At 32.4% G+C, this 21,890-nt stretch overlaps 2 protein-coding genes across 4 annotated transcripts; one reads left to right on the forward strand and one right to left on the reverse strand.

Moving 5' to 3' along the window:
- Positions 1 to 985: 985 nt before the first annotated feature.
- LOC123227117 (subtilisin-like protease SBT2.3) lies at positions 986 to 7,125 on the reverse strand. Of its 2 annotated transcripts, none has more exons than XM_044651795.1 (10): positions 6,616 to 7,125; positions 5,821 to 5,974; positions 5,116 to 5,411; positions 4,252 to 4,347; positions 4,013 to 4,085; positions 3,570 to 3,852; positions 2,923 to 3,248; positions 2,383 to 2,653; positions 1,994 to 2,275; positions 986 to 1,723 (listed from the first exon to the last, which is right to left on the reverse strand). In XM_044651795.1, the coding sequence occupies exons 1-10, from the start codon at positions 6,858 to 6,860 to the stop codon at positions 1,311 to 1,313; spliced, it is 2,439 nt and encodes an 812-aa protein (XP_044507730.1). In that variant the 5' UTR covers positions 6,861 to 7,125; the 3' UTR covers positions 986 to 1,310. The 2 variants fall into 2 exon arrangements, with proteins under 2 accessions (XP_044507730.1, XP_044507729.1); XM_044651794.1 differs by having other exon boundaries at positions 5,116 to 5,513; positions 6,616 to 7,124.
- Positions 7,126 to 17,179: 10,054 nt separating this feature from the next.
- LOC123227170 (probable ribose-5-phosphate isomerase 4, chloroplastic) lies at positions 17,180 to 20,754 on the forward strand. 2 transcript variants are annotated; one of them, XM_044651856.1, is made up of 9 exons: positions 17,180 to 17,426; positions 17,859 to 17,986; positions 18,542 to 18,656; positions 18,946 to 19,050; positions 19,161 to 19,256; positions 19,343 to 19,399; positions 20,192 to 20,309; positions 20,397 to 20,463; positions 20,566 to 20,754. In XM_044651856.1, exons 1-9 carry the CDS (start codon positions 17,232 to 17,234, stop codon positions 20,642 to 20,644), a joined length of 960 nt encoding a protein of 319 aa, XP_044507791.1. In that variant the 5' UTR covers positions 17,180 to 17,231; the 3' UTR covers positions 20,645 to 20,754. The 2 variants fall into 2 exon arrangements, with proteins under 2 accessions (XP_044507791.1, XP_044507793.1); XM_044651858.1 differs by having other exon boundaries at positions 17,181 to 17,426; positions 18,542 to 18,611.
- Positions 20,755 to 21,890: the final 1,136 nt, after the last annotated feature.

Genomic DNA, 21,890 nt, shown 5'->3' on the forward strand with positions numbered 1-21,890 from the left:
AATTAAAGATAAAGGTTTTTTTTTTTTTTTTCAAAGTAAGAAGTATTATAAACAAAACAAAACCGTTGCCTTGAAGCTAGAAGCAACAAAAAAACAACTTAATCTAATCTTAACCAAAAGGGACAAGGCAACAAACAAAGGTAAAAAACCAGATCCTAACAGGGAGACAAAGAACATCCATACCAGGGACAAACCTCTAGGTTACGAAAAACATCCCAAAAGCTAGGAGACATCTTTTCTTAAAAGTCTTTCTAAATTTCTACAAAGATAGAATTCAAGAGGAAGAGCCAAACCAAACTTTGCCTTCACAAAGCTTAGGTAATAAATCCAATGCCAAAAGCAAAGGCAAAATTAAAAGTATTATGTATAATCAGCCCACCAAGGCCTGACCGCTCCACCCAAAAAATCTGTCTAGCCCACTTAAGATCCCCTTACTTTTGGCAAACTATCTATAAGAGCTCAGCCCAGTCCAAAAGGTCCAATGGAGAAAGCCCAGCCAAAACAAAATCAGCCCAGCAACCTCTTTACATGATAAAGCCCAACCTAAGTAGAGGAAAACTCTTGGCCTGGTTGAGTGTATAATTATCCGATCTAATATATAAATAGATATATATTTGGTAAATATTATTAAATATAATATATATAAATAGACATAAAAAGCAGCCATTCAAGCTCTAAAGTAACACAATGGAAGGGTGACAGAAGTAGGCCAGAATTTTTAATTTCCATGAGATCCCAAGAATCCCCAATAATTATCTCGTTAATTTTAATTTAATATTTAATCATATAATAATATATTATTTAAATAAGTAATTAAAAATTCAAAAGTTAATGCAGGCAGGCAGGCAACATTGCTTATGATACATCAATCACCTATATATTACAAGATTTAAATATTTTGTTTTCCATCTTCCATATCTTGAAGTTTTAATTTGAAAGTCTCATAATGAGGCAGGTTCTTTTAAGAGACAATCAGAGCAAAAACTAAACAATTAATGCTAGAATTATTGATCTTAACATTTACATTACAATACATAATAATGAATGAATTAATCAATTGACAAAATTAAAATCAATAAAACTATGTACACCCTATTTTGAGTATTCAATTACGTACCTAGATGACGTGTCATTATATGATTGAGTGAGTTTGAATTACGGATAAGACAACACCCATTCACATGATGACACATCAATTAGATAATTGGATACTCAAAACTGGGTGCACACAGTATTGCTCAAACAAATTTACGAAACACTACCACGAAAATGAAAAACACATTTTCAAATGCTCACCTATTAGTGCCAATCTATGGCATTTTAACTATCACTGCCACTGGCATGTTTACAACATGCCCTTTATGTCCAAACAGTCCAATTCTTCCAAAGCTCGCTACTGTACTGCTCATCGTCGCGTTGAAGAATACATTTAATACCTGTTTTTTGCCACTGGCTATTGAGAAATGAGACGGAGACACCTTGATGGAGACTCCATATGGAGCGCTCCAGCCAATGCTATAGGACTCATCTTCGTCAGCAATGTTGGTTACAATTCTTTGGACTGTCCTCGAGTGAATCAGTTTTGCAATTGTAATGGATGGCAAGTTCAAATCAGCACCGGTGATGGTAGAATTGTAAGTCCAGCAGCTCTGACCAGTGTAATTCAAGACCACTGGCTGAGATCCGTTAATGCTACAGAGAAATGACATGTAATCATTGTAACCTGCAATGACAAAGCACATGGTATAAAGATAGCGCAAATCAATGGGGATACAATCCAGCAATTTGCAATCGCATTGAACCGTGTCATCTAATTGAAATACTTACAGAAGTTGCTAGAACACAAGAAGACATAGTTGAAATATGCATTTCAGCAACGGTATTATATGCAAGCAGCACTTACATTACATCTATGTCTTTATGTTTTGGATAACACAAATAAGATCATGCATTAAACACAAGCCCAAAATTTGATAAATGCATAATGACTTACTAGATTCGAAAATAAGACCCGGATCCAGTGATGCAGTTGCATTAACAAACCCACTTCCCATGTCATATGGTGTTGCTTGCAACTGATTTTCATCTGGTTTGGCATAATTCCGCTGAGCCATTATCGGTCCTCCCTCCTTGTCATATAAAGTTGCTGTAGTTGAAAGCGCAGATGCAATAGCTGAAGGACTAAAAGTGGGGAATTTTTGCTTAATCAGTGCAGCAAGCCCAGCAACATGAGGAGCAGCCATGCTAGTTCCAGACATCATTGCAAAGCTTTCACCTGAAATAGTCATGTAAATTGTTTAAGGTTCTTTCTTACAACTCATGTCAAGCTTTAAATCTATCCGGTACCGCAATTGAAATGTTATCATGTGCAGGTCTTCACACCTTGGAATTCAACTGAATCGGTGCCAAGAGAACTCCAAGCAGCCCAAATAAAATTTCCAGGAGCAACCACATTGGGTTTCATTAGATCAGCATTGTCAAGGAATGTGTCCTCTGGATCGGGTCCCCTTGCAGAATAATACATAACCTTTGGAGCTGGGGTACTGAAGTTTGCTTTTAGCCCACCCGAAATGCAAGCCACTGCTCCAAATCTGATAATTTTCTTTGTATGTTCATCTCTCTCCAAAGAAGAATTGTAATATTGGAGTAAAACCTGCAAATAAAGAGATCTTGAGAATCTTAGCAATTTAGGCCAGGATCCCATTACGTCAAATGACATAACTCCCCTTGTGAACACAATGTGATCAAGTCTCCAGTTCAAAACCATGCATCAGGCAGATGGGGAGGGGGGGGGGGGGGGGGGGGGGGGGGCGGGCAGCATACACTTTGTGTGTTCGGTTAAAGAAAATTCATACAAAAACAGTGTGTCATATTGAAAGAATATTGGCTGGTTTCTGGACAAACACACACACAGAATTGCACCTTGGAACCATCTGGGGATGGAATTATGATGCCAGGCATTCTCAATGGAGTTGGATTAAGCTGAAAACCGATCACAAAAGGATCCATGTAAAACACAACACCCACTGAACTGAGATTTTTTGCTGTTTCTAATGCCCGTTTGATAGTAGAGAGCCCAAGCACAAACCGAATTGAGTAGCTACAAATCAAGAGTTTTCCTCGGACCATATCCTTCTTGAAGTTACTTGACTCTTGGCATTCACCCACATACATATCATCACCAACAGTTGTGTCGTCATTCAAAGCATGAAGTGCAGAAATCAGAGTGTAATCCTTATCAGTTCCCGCTGAACAAAAACTTAGCATATCAGTTATCTTTCATGTAATGGGTAATGAACCATACCTGAAATCAATATATAATGGCCTAAAACTCAGATCAGGTGGAAATAAATGGCCCATCTAAGTATCACAAAAAAATTGATAGATGATGCCATGCCTGCAGCTGATCCCAGCTATGATACACCGTAACAAATAAAGGACATTGATTTGGTTAAGTTAATTTTTTTTCGAGTTTATTTTCATTTTTATTAGACAAGTTTTCAAGTTTGTATAATGAATCAATGAACTTAAAAAAATTGTGATCTTTCATAACTGGAAGACAAACTTACGTGCAAGTCCAGCTCCAGGAATAACAACACCATTGCCAAGATATATTGAGTTTGAATAAACTCTGTCATGAGAGGCAGCACCTACAGTGAATACCCATGGACTAAAGGAAGACATGCTCTTAGGCGAAGGTCCAGTATTTCCCGCAGCTTGCACAGCAAAAATGCCAGCCTTTACAGCTGATAGCAGGGCCATGTCAATGGGATTAAAAAAGGTTGCAATACCAGGAGGACGCCGGTTGGGAGTAATTGATAAGTTTATAATGTCAACTCCATCCTGCGCTGCCTGCAAATGGAAATATACATCAATTATAGATCCCGAAATATCCATGGTATGCAGAACTTCTTTTTTTCTTGATTGAAACATCAAATATCAATAGGGTAAGATCTCCTTTGATGAACAACAGTTCTCTGACAAAAGAAGAATTAGAACCAACTATATGTACCTGGTCTATGGCAGCAACAACATCTGCAGCAAACCCTCCAAAGCTCTTGTACAGCGCCTTGTAAACAGCAATACTGGAAAAGTTGATCAGTTAATTAAACATATATAATAAGCATTCCTCACCTTAATCACTCTCCTAGGCTTTTTGGCGTTAAAACAAAGATATATATATAAATTCCTATATTTTGAAAGCATAAAAAGTGAAAAAAAACAATAATAAAGTTTATCCAGATTAATTACTGTGAACGAGGAGCCATCCCACTTGCTTTTCCAAAGTGATTTCCAGCAACAACCACTGGAATACCATGGTTTCCTGCAGCAACAGAAGCTGTGTGCCTGCATAAATACATAATGTCAATATACATGAGGAAAAACTGAATAAAACCAATGTTGCACATTGACACCCTCACAAAGGTGGGAATCATCATAACCTTTTCCACATCTTTTGAATAAACCGTTTACTATATTTTAGTATCAGCAACATTAGTCCATTTGATGTTACTAAGCTCAATGAGAACAAGGCCTTTATAACATCGAAAATAGCTCTAAAACTTTACACGGTTTTAGTTTCCAGTTGGCCTATAAACATTTTCAAGCCATAAAAGAATGACAAATTGACACAATTGTCTACTTGTTGTCAACAACGGAATCAGGTGCCGGGTATGTCTCACTGAAAAAAAGAAAAAACCAAAATAGAAGGGAAAATGTGAAAGATCCTTATTATCTATGACATATAATAGCAACCATGTTAATATCTACAGGATCAAAGAGACAAAGAGCAAAACATGTTCGATCAAACTAATACAGCCTATTCATGGATTGAACCATCTGAAGCAATACAATTACCTGAAAATCATAATTAGTAACCAGTACTTGCCTCATTATATGCATGGTAGAGAAGTAATACTATCAAGTTTGGATTTTAATTAAGGCATTATAGTGGTGTATCAAGCCAAAAAACAAACACAAGGGTTGTTTGTCTTGAAAAAATTCAAAGAGAAAAGTAGAAAATGCTGTAATCTTTGTAAGAACCATAATAGATACAAGAAAAAAGCCAACACTAAAACACTATGATACTGATAATAAAATGCAAAGTACACTCACGTGCCATGGCCATCACCATCTAATGGTGAAGCATAGTCCTGACTTGAGTTGAAAATTCCTCTTGTTATAGCAGAGGCCGCAAAATGCCGGGCACCAATGAGCTTCCTATTGCATGAACCAGATGGAAAATCCCGGGTAACCTCACAAATGCCCGAAAAATGGGAAGGGACTGGATACGAGCGTTCAGTTACATCATCAGCAAAACTTGGGTGAGTTGGATCAATACCCGTATCAATAAACCCTATCACTATTCCTTCTCCAGCTGTTCCATATCCACCTTCTTGAACCCAGGCACCCTGTGGCAAACCCAAGAACTGTGGAGTATGTGTAGTTGCAGTTCTAACAGAAAAATCCAAAACTACATTTGCCACTTCTTTCCTCCTAGAAAGCTTATCTGCCTTTGAAGTTGATCAAAACAACAGGAAAAAAATTCATAAGCGAATTTCTTTCCAAATATTAGAAACAGTAATCAGAAAAAGTAATAGTTTACCCAGAATTTTTTATTCCCGCATGCAAGTATGACTAAACAGTGGCAAATTAATAATTAAGATATACAACTTTTACTCAAAAACTTTGAAAAGGAAAAAAAGTGAACCCAGAAAGAAAAGCCTACAATTAATCAGAGCACCACTAATGTACCGCCAGCATAATCATCATAACAAAATAATGATAAATGATGACAGTAACTATTAATTTATAATATACCTGTTGTGGGGTAATGAGCACCGAAAAGCCATTAATCAGGTAGTGGTAGCTATAAAGCTTCAGATACTTCTCCCCCTTCAATGTCTTCCTTAATATTGAATCATGAACTCGAGAGATATAAGAATCAGGGCTCAGATGGGATCTTGAAGCATTCCTAAACATAGAAAGAGCAGATTCAAAAGCATAATTGGCCAAGTGTACTCTTCCATACTCCAAAATACAAACATCCAAAAGGAAGCAAATTATAGGATGAAAGATTATACTAAACCTAATCATCTGTATCAAGCAAATGATATACAAATAATAGAACACGAAAATTAAGTATGTAACAATCAGCACTCACTATTTCACACACTGATTTCCCAAGATATCCAACATGAAAGTCAATAATTGCCAATTGCAACTTATAAAAATAGTACCAAATTACCAAAAATAATAATAAGAGTAAGAAAAAGGAACAGAGAAAATTCTTTTACAATGGGGAACATCAAATGGTATAATGTATATGTATACGCACGCATGTTTACAAGGGTTTTACAATAGACAATTCAGATAGGAACCCACAAGGAAAGACAAGAGGACCCCATGACACATTTGATTTTCTACTCTCCCCTAAATATACAACAAAATTAACTATTTTAAACCCAAAAAAAAAAAAAATACAAAGAAAACTAATACATTTGACAAGATAAACTTCATCTTATAAAAAAACAACTATTGAAGTACCACTACTTATGCCAAAAATTGAAATAATACAGATAATTTTTAGTAAAAAGTAAAGGAAAAAATCATCACCTTGGTCTGAGAAATCTAGTTAATCTACTAGAATTTCCATGTCTGTTAATGGAATGATGCTTATCATTCAACGTTTTAAGCTCTTGAGCATACTGATGAACAGAAGGAGCTTGCTTTAGAGTAACAATGTACACAGCTGCAATTGCCTGATCTGAATCTTCCTGACACAGAGTGGAGAGAAATAACCCCACAAAGAGAAGCGCCATTAAATGAACCCATAACAGCAAGTTCTGAAAGCTCTCCATTGGGTGAAAATTCAAAGAAAAATAAAAAAACAAAAACCCAAAACAACCTCAAAAGGAAGAACAAAAACAAATAATGAGGCTCATCTTCAAGAAAGCTAAGAGCTTCGCTAAGATAAAGAAAACCCTGAGAGAAGAGATACCCCGTGAAGAATGAGAAAAAAGCTAAGAATGCGAAGAGAAAAGTGGGAAAAATGAAAATGCCGCCAATTACATGACAGAGAGGTGTAAGCAATGGGAGAGAAAGCCCAAAAGAAGCTACAATTTTCTAGTCAGAAAACAAAGGGAACGATGGAACTTTAAGTGGCAGAGAGGGGAGAGAGAGGAGTATTAATAGAGCAGAAAATGCAGCAGGATGGATCAGCAAAAACTTTCTTGGGGAATGTGCAGATGAACGTTTAGTTTATTGGCAGAAGAAGTTGATGAGAAAATGAACGTTTGTTTTTGTTTTGTTTTGTTTGTCTTGTTGATGGGTTCTTATTGCGTAGATGATATCTTATTTTTGGAAAAATGTGTAAATCTAAATTTAAGCAACTTTTTAGTAAAAAGGCCAAAAGACTATAAAAAATTTAAAGAGATATTTATAAATAAATTTTGTTAGATTTTTTTATTAAATATAGAAATAAAATTATTATTTTATTAATAATATTAAAAAATATAAAATTTATTATATTTTTCTTCTAAATTTTAAAAATTAATAACTTTATATCTTTCTGAAATCTTCTAACTTTTAAAAATGATTTTTTTTTCCCACCTAAAACTTAAGGAATATTTTCCATACGCTCTCTAGGCACTTATTACAATTCTTCAACCCACGATTTCCGACCACTAGATCTTTACTCTTAGGTGTAAGAAGACCGATAAAGACATATTTTTATTGATTTTATATGAATCGATGAAGATGAATCGATTTGTCTGAATCGATGAAATCTTCATTAATTTCAGAAGAATCGACGAAATCTTCATCAATTTTAGAAGAATCAACAAACTCAATAAAAATGTTTCTTCGTTACGTCTTTTGGAAGCTCTGAAGAGATGTTATAACCCTTAAGCCTTTAGTAAATAAGCATGTAAATAGATATATAGTCAAGGGTGGATTCCAAAGAATCCAAATATTTTAAATTTCTAATCTCATCAGCTAACTTTTGAAGTGTAAATATTTAGGCTTTCCAACCTTTCGAGTGTGACTATTCCAATTTTTATATCATAATTTATAAAATAACGTATTTAACTGTCAAAGTTCAATAAATAGTTGTTGGGGTGTGGGTATTTGATCAGACTCTTCAATCTCTAAGGTATGGTTCTCCTTATATTCACGTCAAAATATATAAAATAACATGTTTAGGTTTTCCAATCTTTAACTTAATATAAATTTTTCTATAAAAATATTATTTATTTTATCAATAATTTTTTAATAATACCTTTAATTAATTTAAATATATATTTAAATTGAATTTAATCTAATATACGCTCGAACTCTATGTGGCTCTCACACACTCAACATAAAATATAGAAAGAAAAGTCAGACGCGGTGGGCTGTTGATGAAAATGATGGTGTGAGAGAGACGGGTCAATCTTTTGTAATTTGTAGTTTTGGCCCTTTTCTCAATGTGTTGTGCCTCTTCTTCTCCAACGTTCTAATTTTATGCTTCAACCCGTGACAGCATGGATAATATTATACAACATTATTTCTTTTTTAAATAAATATAATGCTCCCAAAATTAAATTCTCGTACTTTCAAATTATTTTTTATTTTATTATTTTTTCCTACTTTCCAAAGAAGATTTCTTTGGTCAATTATATATATTTTATTTTAATATAAAATTTATAATATTTAGTAAAAACTAATTCTATATATATTAACAAATAAATAATAACAGGTATTAATGATTGATCTTTTATAAGGTGATTTAATGAATTAATTAATTATTTTATTTTTTAAAAGAATTTTATCTTTATTTTAAAATCAATTAATCATATAATAATATATCAGTTTATTAATATTCATTCATTAATATATGAAATATTTCTCTTTGATAAATGGGTATAATAAAACTTTATGCGCATGTAATGAATATAAATTGGCGAAATGACTATTTCCCACTCAACATGTAGTGCAAACACAACTTTTCATCTGTTAACTATGAAAAATTTAAACTTTCACTCTTAAGCCAACTCTATTAATGTCTTTCATTAGTTAAGCATGAAATGACTAATTTACCCCCAATGAGTAAAATGATGTTAATGCCCTTGTTATTAACAAATATTTGGATTTATCATTAAAAATAAAATTACAATTTTACCCTTTATTATGTAATGAACAAGTCCTGTATGTTGTGTTTGTTTATAGTGGCTTTGGTTTTGTGAATTAATTTGCATTGATTATTGATTTGGTTTTAGTTGTATGAATTTGTTAATTTGATGAATTTGATAATATGGAATCCAACTTGCTATTTGATTTTCCAGAACATTTCAGTTAACATGATGAAATATGTGAATTGAGAACTAAACACATAGACACCACCATTGAAACCATACAAGCACACTTGAACTTCATATCTATTGAACAAAAAAAAGTTAAACAACATCCAAGTTTTGAAAACTAAACACATTTATACTAGTAGAAAACAAAACCAATATCAACAACTTAATCCCATTTCTGAGAACTAAACACATATACACCACCACAAAACCAAAACCAATATCCACAACTCAGAAAATCAAAAAAAAATTTTTGTTCAAACCAAAAAACAATTTCCTCCTTGCTTAACTTAAATTCTCTTTCTCCAGACTAGATAGATGCAGACTTCATGGATTTAATGGTTTTGGGAACCCAAGGAAAAAAAATCAAAAATTCTAACCTGGTAAATTGACAGTTGTGAAACCTTTCCTAGAGAAATAAAAAAAATATAAAAGAGATGTTCAAATGAATAAAAACCTAGTTTTTACAGTTGCCTAGATAAGGATGCTACATTCTATGACCTGCCAGATTAGGAAATTGCATATTGTGCTTTTCCAAACTGAGATGGTATGCACTATGACCTTCCAAATTGAGATGTTGTGCACTGTGACATCTCAGATTGACTTGCTGTGAACTGTGACCTCTTAGATTGACTTGTCATGGTAACAATTCTCCTTCTCTGTTTGAAAAACGTTAAGAGGAATATTAGAAGGGAAAAAGTTAACTAATGTGATATAAGAGTTGAGTTAGAGATTTTACCTATGGCTTAACATTGTTGGCATTGTTAGGATTAATTTTACATAACATTTTATTGTGTCCCAAATCATGGCACACACTGCATCTTAGGGTTGAGACTCGTTTCCTTTTCCTTTCCTCTTTGGGGTCCTTCCTCCTTCTTGTCTTTGGCCTTCCAAGCCTGGAGTGTTTGGATGATGGCTGAAGTAGGTTCTTTATTTCTGTTTGCCTAACTTCTCTGATCAAGTATTAGGTGAATCATGCCCTATATGTCCTCATATAGATTGGTATCTTCAACCTCTCATCTACAAACTCCCTAAAATCAGAATAATTCATGTGCAGAATGACACAAACAACATGTTGGCAAGATAGTCCATATAGCTACCACATTCAGTAGTCACAAAACTTGTCCAGATTCAAGCAATAACTTATGTTGGGTATAATTGTCATATCAACGACCTTGAACTCTCTCAGCCTAGTGTGCCAAATCTTGACATTCTTTGCTACCTCAATATTTTTATTTAGTCTTCAAAGAACTACAAGAGACCGTATGGTTACCCACTTAGTCCTATCCTTTAACCTCCTTTGTAACCTCCTCATAATTCTCCTTCTATACATCTTCAACATATTAAATATAAGTGACTCTTTATCCTTTCCTAACCAATTATTGAATGTTTTAGATATATTATTGGTTATATGATGAGATTTGACATCTAAATCAAAGTCAAATCGAGAAAATTATTTAGGCTTATTGTCCATTATCCATTTGCGAGCCCTCTTATCTGCTTCTTTCAATTGTGTTAAAGCATCCTTAAAGTTTATCTTCTTTGCTACTCTACATATAGACCAAAATAAGTTCCTTAAGTGTATATTAGGGAAATTCTTTTTGAAGTTAGCATACACATGCCTTACATAATGCATGTTTCTTGTAGTTGGCCAGTGATTTTCCAAAACATTCATCCACCCTTTTTGACTATCACTCATAAAAATGATAGGTTTTAAATCTCCCAAGAACTTATGTAACAAGCTAATGAAATATCTCCAGGTCTCACTATTCTCCACCTCACATATGCATATAGCTAGTGGGAATATCTCACAGTTGAAATTTAAAGCTACTGTAGATAATAGTGCCCCCAAAAAACCCTTAAGATGGCTGCCATCCATTCTTATGAAAGGCCTACACCTTTCTACAAACCCTTATTTCTGTGCAGCAAAGCTTAAAAACAATCTATGAAACTAGGGTTGGACTCGAACCGAGCCAACTCGAGCTCGGCTCGGTCTAGCCCGAAATGAGCTGGGCTTGGTTGAGCTTGATCGACCTTTAGCTGGCTCGAGTTGGCTCGGTAGATTTTTTTTTTAAATTTTTTATACAAAACGACGTCGTTTTGACCAATATATATTAAAAACGATGTCGTTTTGATAACGAAAAATGAATCGAGCTGAGTCGAGCTGAACTCGAGCCTAGCCGAGTTGAACTCAAGCCGAAAATGAGCCGGTCTTAGTTGAGCTCCAGTTGCCCATATATGAACCGAACCGAGCCGAGCTCGAGCTAGCTATGAGTCGAGCTCGGCTCGGCTCGAATCCAACCTTATATGAAACCTAAGAGTTGGTGGGATCTTTTCCCTAATCACCTTGAATGCAACCTTTGAACGCTGATTACTTTACAGAAACATTTCACAATATTTGAACAAATAGTTATAAGACTGAGCATGTTCTTTGATTGTCATCTTAGTTGCAATTTTTCGAGCCTTATAAAGTCTTCTTCAATGAATTTTTAGGTAGTAATGAAACCACCCATCTTCTTTGCAATCCAAGATAAACTAGCAACACTATTGTTCTTAACCCTTAAACATGTGTGCGTGTATTTCCTTATTTGATATGATTATTTATCCACCATAAGTGCAGTATAAAAGTGAAATGGACATCTTGTTATCTTACACACAACTTTTACTTTCCTCTTTTCATTTTATTTTTTTTACCACCTCAAATCTCATACTGATAGTGTAATCTTCCAAAATCTCCCTAAAATGTCTTACACTTCGGAAAACTTATCCTACCTCAAAGTAAATTTTTCCATTAGCACTATATTAGAAGGTATTTCTTTTCATATATCTAGACACTCTAGTGACAACATCATTCTCAACACTAAAAGCCCCTGAATTCTCAACTTTATTGTCATTTTCAATATTTGATAAAACCTACCATCAATATGTACCATTTCACCCCTAACTGAATTCTCAACTTCATTGTCATCATTCTCAACCTTGATTGAATGGTTGTTGTCCCTATCTCCCTCATTGTGTCTATTATCATTATCATCACTCTAGTAACACTCATCCTCACTAAGTTTAATAGGAGATAACTGCATTAGAGCCATCATTGTAATCAATAGCTTAAGATGGTGGACGAAGCTATTGCGAGGGTTGGATAATGTCTACAGTTGGGTAAAGATGGGTTTAGGGTTTACTTGGTATAGGTGGCAATGCTAGATGGGTTATTTTTGACTTCATTAGAAGGAACTTAATAAACATATTTATGTCCTTGATCCCCGCTTTGTCATATTGCTCAAACAAATACGTTATATCTTCATCACTATCTATGATATATCTAACCTCTCTATTTGACACCTTTGCCTCTACCTTTTATCTTCTCCCTATGATATAATTAGACTTATTCATTTTTGAATGCTACACATTATTTCATATCCCTAATGAAGATAATGTAGCTGTATTAATCAGGATTAACATTGCTTATTTTGACACTTTGTGTTACAAGCTTCAAACATCAAATTAAACAATATAGAAGACAACATCTTATAAATTAAAACATGTTAATATGCAAGCAATAACCATCAACAGAGTTAGCATGTAAACACAATAAGCATGGTTAAGCTATTACACAAACAATAAGCATCATGTAGGCATTAACAAAGTTATCTAAGCATGGTTAAGAGAAAAAACAAAAAGTTAACAACAAACATATGGGTAGGGATGTACACTTGCTAACAATAACCATGTGTACATTATGTACACATGATTACAGTTATCATGTTTAAATATTGTAAACGTTATGTAAGCATGCAAGCATACAATACTTCCATGTAAACAACTCAATAACCATTTCATCATGTAATTCATGTAAGCATACAATGTAAGTACAATATTTAAGCATCATGTAAGCATTAACTAATTGATCATTCAACTTGAATTTGCATGTAAGCATTCAGTGTAAGTACAACCTTTAAGTAACCAAGTAGTAACTCATTGAAGCAATAAGCATTTAAGCAACTCATTAGTCATGTAGGCATTTAAGAAACCAATTAATCATCAAATAAGCATAAAATGTTAGTAATTATTAATGTAAGCATCCATGCAACTAAGCAATAAACATTCAACGCATCTAAGCATTAAGCATTCAACACAACAACACAACTAAGAATTCAATGTAAACAAGCATTTAAGCATTCAATGATTTATCATTCACAGTATATACAACAACAATATCTTAATACAATAGTAAATTGTTCAAATAGCACCAAAGTACAATATATACAACAATACACAATATAATCAACAACAATGATATTGTTAACAACAATACAAAGTATATATAAAAAGAATACATAATATCTTAACACAATAATATACTTCTCAAACAACAACAATATACAACCCCAAACCCTAAACATGCTATAGACAACTTCAACAATATAAACGAGCATTTTAAATTGATAACAACCTAAACAAACATGATCTAACAACAAAACACTTGCACAAACTCTAAATATCTAAGCATGGTTAAGAGGAAAAATAAAACACTATACTAATGTACCATGCGAAACGTGAAAAACCTTAAAACATACTTACCATGTAATAGCCCTAAAAATATTACATAAAACACTAAGCTTAACCCTAAACCTTAGCGTCATACACCATCAACATAATAACAGTTCAAACAACAAAACATTTCATTAGAAAAAAGAAACATCAAACATAAAAAACACTAAACAATAAGCCAATACTTTGAGTGAATATACCTCAACTGCACGTAAGAACTCTTCAACCCTTTAGTATGTGTACTTTTTCTCATAGTTTACTGCAAAGACCACCACCAAAAAATGTTACATTGTCTTTACTAACATCAGTAGAACTAGCAAAAAGAATCCCTTACATCATCATCGTTGTTTTGGCTTACAAACAATTCACTCAAACTTCAAATCATTGGAACAACAACAATCGTGGTCGTTTACACCGTTGCCATCAACCGTTAGCTGATTATTTCACTCAGCTCACACTTAATTTTCAGAGGATTTTTGCTCACACAACAAAGGCCAAACAATAGAAGAAACTGAAGAGACTTTGATTATTTTGTTCGTATCGCATTTCAAAATTTTTTGGACGTGTTACACATTGATTTGTCTGCATACAAAAAAAAAAAACTTTTTTAATATGTTTTTTTTTTCATACTTCAAGGTGAAATTACTTATCCACCCTCCATGCGTCGTTCAAATATTAGTTGTTGATCTTCTGCAAAAAAAATCGACCATTGATTACATTTGAATTATGACACATTTATTACACTAGCATGCAAGCTAGTGTATGAGTTGGTGATTTCCTTTTTTCTTTGTTCGTTATTCAAATAGCATGACATGTGTCAAAATAACATGATGCCACGCCATGGTTTTCCAATAAATTGACGCGTTACTCGCCAAAACAATAGACTTCATTTTTCGAAAGCTCCATGTGTTAACATGTTACATAGATAACGTATAACACTCAGTTGCCTACATTAATTTCTTCATAGATTTTCGTCTATATAGATGAATTTTAAATTTTTTTTTTTTTGTTTAAAACAAACCTACACAAATGAATAAATTACCCTTTTCACTAATGAAAGACATTAACAAAGTTAGTTTAAGGGTAGGAGTTTGGATTTTTCATAGTTAACGAGTGAGAAGTTGGGTTTGTACCAAACCTGGGGTGGGAAACAGTCATTTGGCCATATAAATTTGAGTATAAATAGTGAAATGTCATCATATGATCAATAATAAAATAACATTAAATCATATGATAATATATTATCATTAATACTTATTATAAATAAACATAATTTTACTCAAATGGGTATTGATATATCTAAAATCTAAATATAGAAAATTTTGTTGGAGGAAAAAAAAAAAAGGAAAGAAATGGCAACCTCAAGGTGGGTTAAAGGTGATCAACTGACCCTATTTGGGTTTGAAAAATTATTGGTTTATATATAAAAAATATCAATATAACCTCTAAGATTTTATATTAACTCTTTTATATTTTATTATTTCTTATTAACTTGCATATTTTGATTTTATTGAACATTGATACCTCAATTTTAATCTATGGTCCACCGCTTAAATAATATGAGAGAATTGTGGGACAATGGTGTATTAAAGCACTCAAATAAAAGGCCTGCACATGCTCAAAGAGAAACAAAAGAAAGTGGGATTCTTCATAATTTTCCATACTTTGATTCTAATAGTATCATTTTGATAAAATATTACTGTAATTTTATTTGTCAAAAGAAGTGGGTCTAGCTATGTAATTATGACAAAAATAAATAAAATAATATTATGTATAATTATAAAGAGTAATTAAAGATAGTATCGTATAATATAATTGATTGTTATTTTATTATAATTTAAAAATAATTTAATTATATAATAATATATTATTATTGATATTTAATTGATATTCTTTATAGTTATTATGGAGTTATTTCATTAATGGGTTTATCTACTACTAATTAATAAAACTCAATTTTCTAATCATTCTTATCACTTTCACTTTGATTCTAATTGATTGTTTTTTACCTCTTTATCGTTGTATCATATTGTTTTTGTTTGTTTGATGAGTGAAAAAAATTGAGAATCCTTATTAATGAATGAGATTCTTTTTGTAAAAAAGGGTGTTAGGGTTTTATTAATGAACAATACTATTTAATCACATGATAATATAATATATAAATAATCAATTAGATACTTAAAATTAAATACACATAATTTTATTATTTATCAGTTGATAATAGAGATGTCAAGGGAGTTGACTCTGCCAAACTCTTGGCCCGAGCCCCTTATTTTGACAAGGCCACTGCTCATGTCAAACTCATAGGTTGTTTAGATTATACTCAAGCTTCAAAATCAGATTCATTGGCATGTTTGACATAACCCACTATATAGCGAGCCAAAAAAATAAAAAAAATAAAAAAATTATAAATTCTAAGTTATTAATTATTAAATTTGAAAAAATTATAATTTTCAATTCTTAAGTTGTAGTGTGATGAAAAATGATAAAATTAGACTCATTTGTTAGAAATGACTTGAGTTTTTAAAATTAATCTCATCGGTATAATTAAAAACTTAAATTTGATTGAAACTTAATACTTGCTTAAGTGTATCTTTTCAATATAGGACATTGGTAAGATTAATCATAAAAACTTAACTCATCTAATATAAACAAGTTTATCTTTTTTCCAATTATAATTCAATTTTCTAATATGTAGTAATATTCACTTAAAAAACATTTTATTGTTAAATTAACAATCGACATACCCAAAGTTTACAAGATGCGCTATTATAACATGATTTGTTATAGTGCAAGTTGTGTCACGGGCTTTCATTTGTTAGTGGGTTGGTTCGACTCATAAAACTTGTATTATTATAATAGATTTTGATCCGAACTGGTTAGACCTGATCTATTGATATGTTTATTTGATGTAAATTAAATTATAATTGTATGTTGTGTTATAATATTAATGGGCATTTGTCGTTGTCATTTCAGAAATTTTAGTTAATGGGATAAAATATTAAGCTAATTAAATTTATAATAACTTAATTTGAATACAAGAGTTTGACTTTGGTTTTACTGTATATCTCACTCATGTTATTGCTCAACTTGTTGGTATTACTATTTATTAGTTTAAACTCAATGATATAGATTCAAATTAAATTTAAATTTAATTCGATTTGAATCTATTAATAAGAGAAAAAAAACCATAATCAACGAAAATAATCCCTCCATTCGAAGTTGACAGCCTATTAGATTCGGGTGCCCTCATCAATGATTTAAACCTCAACGATCCGAGAAGATCGAATTTTCGGGTCAACCCGGTGGGTACTTTCTGAAAATAATTGAGACCAGAAGAATATGATAACAAAGAGCAAGAAGAAAAGCAAAATAGCATTAATGTGGACCTCCATTTCAGCAATTCAAAACCCTTCTTTCATAGCTTTCAAGAATGTCAATGACAGAAGACTCTTCAGAGCAATTACTCGAGCAAGCGGTAGCAGTGGCACCGTTTCTGGTGGCTCATCGGTTCTCCTCCGTGCAGCCAAGCACACTGTAAGAACCATCCATTTCCCACTTCAAGGTTTTTTTTTTTTTTTTGCGTAGAAATTATTATAGTACTACTTGTGTAACTGGGTTCGTTTCATTTTGAAAATTATAATATTATTTGCCATTCTTTTCTTTGTTTAATTATTTTTATTCATCAGATAATGTTGTTGTGGTTGTTTTGAAGTTAATCTATAATGGGAAAGTAGCAAATTTACCTTAATAATAGTTCTTATATTATGTAGAAATCTCTGACATAGTCGATTAAAAGTACCCCTGGAATGATAGTTCTTAATAGTTGTTGTGCCTCCAATGACATTGATTCTTCAAATTGAGATCAGCCATGGTTTTGTCTTCTTTTACTATTAAATTATACTTTTGATTTGTGGGTTATTAAAGTTTTCTTGTTGCTTGACTTTGAACTGGCTTTGTGTTGATTAGGTGGATACGTACATAAAAAGTGGCATGGTTGTTGGTTTAGGGTCTGGTCAAGCTTCTGGTCTGGCCATACAGTATTTGGGTCGGCAGCTTCGTGCAGGTGCTTTGAAGGATGTAGTAGGAATACCCACGTGAGTGTTTATGTTATTTTTCAATTATGATTGACCCCATTGTGGAATGCAGCTGCTTGTTTGTGGCTACTTTATGCAAATGAAACAACCTATCAAACCATGTTATCTGTAAAATCCCTTGAGGTTGTTTAAGCATCATTTTGTAAACAATCCAAATATATTTCATTGTTTTATATTGACATTTGTGAGAACATGCATCTGCTTGTAAGTTTTAAAGAGAATAATGCTACATTTACAGAGTTTGTAGCCCACCTTTAGTGCAAAATAATGTGGCAAATGATGTGATAATTTTAATAAGTGCCATGTCTCTTGGTATACAAATTTTGTAGGTAGTATAATATATTCAATTTATAGCTTTTGTATATAATTTAAAAATTTAGTTTAATTTTTCAAAACAATAATTGTATTGTTTTCTTTTTTTTGAGACATTATCCAAATTATATAGAGAAATTCTGTATAATTCCCAGGTTTTTGGAAACTGCATTAGCATCATGAATCAAATACTTATTTAATCCTTTGTTTTTAAAACATGTAACTTGCTTTGGTCTTGTGCAGGTCTATAACAAGTGCTACTGAAGCAGCAACAGCAGGCATTCCATTGGATCAATATCAAGATTCTTCTCAAGTGTGCACAGATTCTAATCACCTATTATATTTCCTTCTTACTCGGGTTTGTGAGTATTATGTGATTAAATGGCTCTTGCCATTTTCACTTTAAAAAACTCAATTAGCTACCTTTCCAAAGCTTTTTCTCTTTATTATACCAGTGCACAGCTCTGGTCTCAGATTTTGTTGTTGTTTCTTCTTGTGTAAAATTTGACTTTCAAAATAGTTCTCTATGGAAGTGAGCTTGAATTTTTGCTTAAATTTATCCATTAATTTTTAGACAATTTTATATTATATTGTTAATTGAAATTTAAATTTTAGTATAATATCACTTTTAAGCTTATATTTTGTAGATTGATTTTGCATTTGATGATGCTGATATTATAGAAGAGGGAACACTTGTTGCTGTCATTGGGCGTCAGGGGTCTCGAGGGGATGAATCCATACTTGAAGAGAAGGTGACCGTGTAGTGTTTTTATTGTGATGAATTAAATTTGTATGCATTTATACCAGAAGATTACTTCTTAGGGCAAAGCTGACTGCTTAATTTCTTTTTACTTGCTTACAGTCTATACTGAATGCAGCTGATAAACTCGTGTTCATTGTACCAGAAAACCAGTTTAAAGGTGGTCTAGAGGGTTCTATTCCAGTTCTAGTTCAACCTGTAAGGAATATATTATCAAATATACCAAGCATTAATTTGCAGATTAACTGAAGGATCCCAATTAATATAAAAAACGTGCATTTCAGCTCAATTGGATGGACACTGCTGAAGAGATTGATGATATGTTTTTAGGTGATGCAGAGGTATGGTCTTTTACAAATACATCAGGAAGTCATTGAACTTGGATGTGAATATCATAACTTGAAATTGTAAAATTAAATCACTTAAACATTTAAGGCTAAGATCCCACGTAATTTCCCACACCACTAAGCAATAATTGCTTACCACATTACTTGTCACTTGAAAAGGGTCAAATTGTGCTTGAAGAGTGTGTGTGTGTGAAGTTGGTCACATGATTCTGTGATGTCATTGATTAAATATCAGTTTTGCTTTGTGGAGGGACATCACTGTCCATTAGTTATCTGCTTTAGAAAATTGGGATTGTTACTTTCTTTTCATACAGTGTGTTCTCTTTTCGTTTCAGAAATCAGTTTAACTTTGAAGTAGAAGTAAAAACTGGCGTGTTTGGTTAGCCTTTGTCCAAGGAGCTATGTAATTTTGCTTGCTTAATGATCAATGCTGTAATAGAAGACATGGTTAATTTCATTTTCTTCTCTATGAGATTCCTGAGTATTAAAACTCATCTGCTTATTAAGAAACTATATTTACAAAATTATGAAGAAACCTCTGAGGAGTATTTAATACTTTCTAAACAAACCAGATGATTTCAATACTAAACAATCTCAAAGTGGGGAAAATGAAATAAATCCCAGATCCCATAACGAAACATCTTTTACTAATGTCTGTGGCAGTTGCTAATGCCATATAGGTTTTTGTTCATTCATCAGACTAAAGGAACTACTACATGGTACTACAACAGAAAAATATATTGCATATTCTAATGATTGTTCTGCTTCGTTGCTTGGTAACTCAAGGTTTGGAGGAGACCATCTATAGGGCATGCAGGTCCTTTAGGCGGGGACTTCCCGTTGATCACGAAAGAAGGTCATAATGTTCTTGACGTCATCTTCACATCTCCAATACAGAGCCTTGGTAGGCACTGTGATCATATCTGTCGCATGGCTTGCATTGATGATTTTAAGATACTTTCTTGCTTAACCCTTGCTATGTTTATTGCAGCTGAAGTAGCTGAAAGCCTTGATAAAGTTGACGGGGTTGTGGATCATGGCATCATTTCCAAGTCCCAGTTAGTATCCACATCTCTTCTGTACCTTGCATACGTTTCTTTTTTTGCAAATAATTCTGTATCATGATTCTAATTTCTAGTCCTTCCGTTAATGAACTACAGGTGTACAGTGGTGATTGCTTCTGAAAGAGGGTTGTCCATTGTCGATGGTTTTCCAGCAAATGTCGTGGAGGGGCCTTGAATGATGGCACCTTTGCAATGTATGTGGCCACTGTGACTCTATGGTATTGTTCTTGCACATAAACATTTTGTAAAGATTAGTAATGAGTTAAAAAGAATTTGTATCCTCTACATCCGAGTTTTGACTAAATAATGCTATTTGCACAAACAAATATTAACTTTTTTATACAAACTGATGAGTTAATATGTGATTAGATGATGTGATTGTTTACTTTTTTTTCTTATTTCAAAATCATCTAATTACATATTATTACATCAATTTGTATGAATAAATTAGTATACTTATTTGTATTATAGAATATGAAAGGGGAATCTAATGTAAATACCATAAATGAGGTTTGATCATATTCATGGGGATTTCGTAAATTTTTCATTCCATAAATAGAAAATTCGAAACAATTGGGATTTTTTTTTTAGATTGGATGCAATTACTAATTCATGATTTGACATTACAAAATGATAACTTCATTCTTGATCTTACGAAAATTTATGTTCAACTCTATATATTCCTCTATCCATTGAGTACATTGAATTTAGGCCATATATTTTATGTTAATTATATCTTAGAGATAATTTAAGTGTCAAAATATGTGCACCCAAACAATAACAAAGAGGGTATAGATTGAAAATTTGTGGACAATATATTAAGATTAAATTTCTAATTTATTTGTACAATTATTTTATCCTAAAAATTCTACACGTTTGACAAACAATATATTTTACTTTAAAATCATCAAAGCAGCCTTTAAAGTTATCGTGGATTATGATTTTTTTGTATTTTCTAACCATTAATTGGGAAATCAAATAGAAGATAAGGATATGGATTGCAGCAAAGACTCATACCCAACGGCCAAATGACTGTTTAGCATCAAGGTTTGATAAAATGACAATTCTCACCTCCCAACTTTTTTTATATTCCCAAAATCTCTTTTAAAATTTCTTTAATTTATACCCTTAATTTTTTTAAAATTAAGTTTGTTCTTCAAGCTTTTGAAAAGGGAAAATTTAAAAAAAAAGGAAAAGAATATTTTCATTAACACGCAAGGTTTGATGAAATGACAAAACTCATCCCAAGCCTTTTTGTACTACAAAAAACTCTTTAAAAAATTTGTTAATACTCTTAATATTTCTAAAAACTATAATTTATCCCTCAAACTTAAAAAAAAAAGCCAAAAAAATAAGAGGAAAAGAAATGGTATATAACAAGAAAAATTTTAAATTATATAAATCTATGTAAAATAATTTTT

This window comes from Mangifera indica, chromosome 10 (genome assembly GCF_011075055.1).
Source record: "Mangifera indica cultivar Alphonso chromosome 10, CATAS_Mindica_2.1, whole genome shotgun sequence".
Classification (NCBI taxonomy): Eukaryota; Viridiplantae; Streptophyta; class Magnoliopsida; order Sapindales; family Anacardiaceae; genus Mangifera; species Mangifera indica.

Excerpts from the sequence above, each read along its gene's own strand:
- LOC123227117 (XM_044651794.1), bottom strand. The coding sequence starts at position 6,860 with ATGGAGAGCTTTCAGAACTTGCTGTTATGGGTTCATTTAATGGCGCTT. Across the intron at positions 4,086-4,251 it reads GGGATGGCTCCTCGTTCACA|TATTGCTGTTTACAAGGCGC; the intron begins GTAATTAATCTG and ends CAACTTTTCCAG. Across the intron at positions 1,724-1,993 it reads GGGTCTTATTTTCGAATCTA|GTTACAATGATTACATGTCA; the intron begins GTAAGTCATTAT and ends TTGTCATTGCAG.
- LOC123227170 (XM_044651856.1), top strand. The coding sequence starts at position 17,232 with ATGATAACAAAGAGCAAGAAGAAAAGCAAAATAGCATTAATGTGGACC. Across the intron at positions 18,657-18,945 it reads TATATTTCCTTCTTACTCGG|ATTGATTTTGCATTTGATGA; the intron begins GTTTGTGAGTAT and ends TATATTTTGTAG. Across the intron at positions 20,310-20,396 it reads ATCTCCAATACAGAGCCTTG|CTGAAGTAGCTGAAAGCCTT; the intron begins GTAGGCACTGTG and ends TGTTTATTGCAG.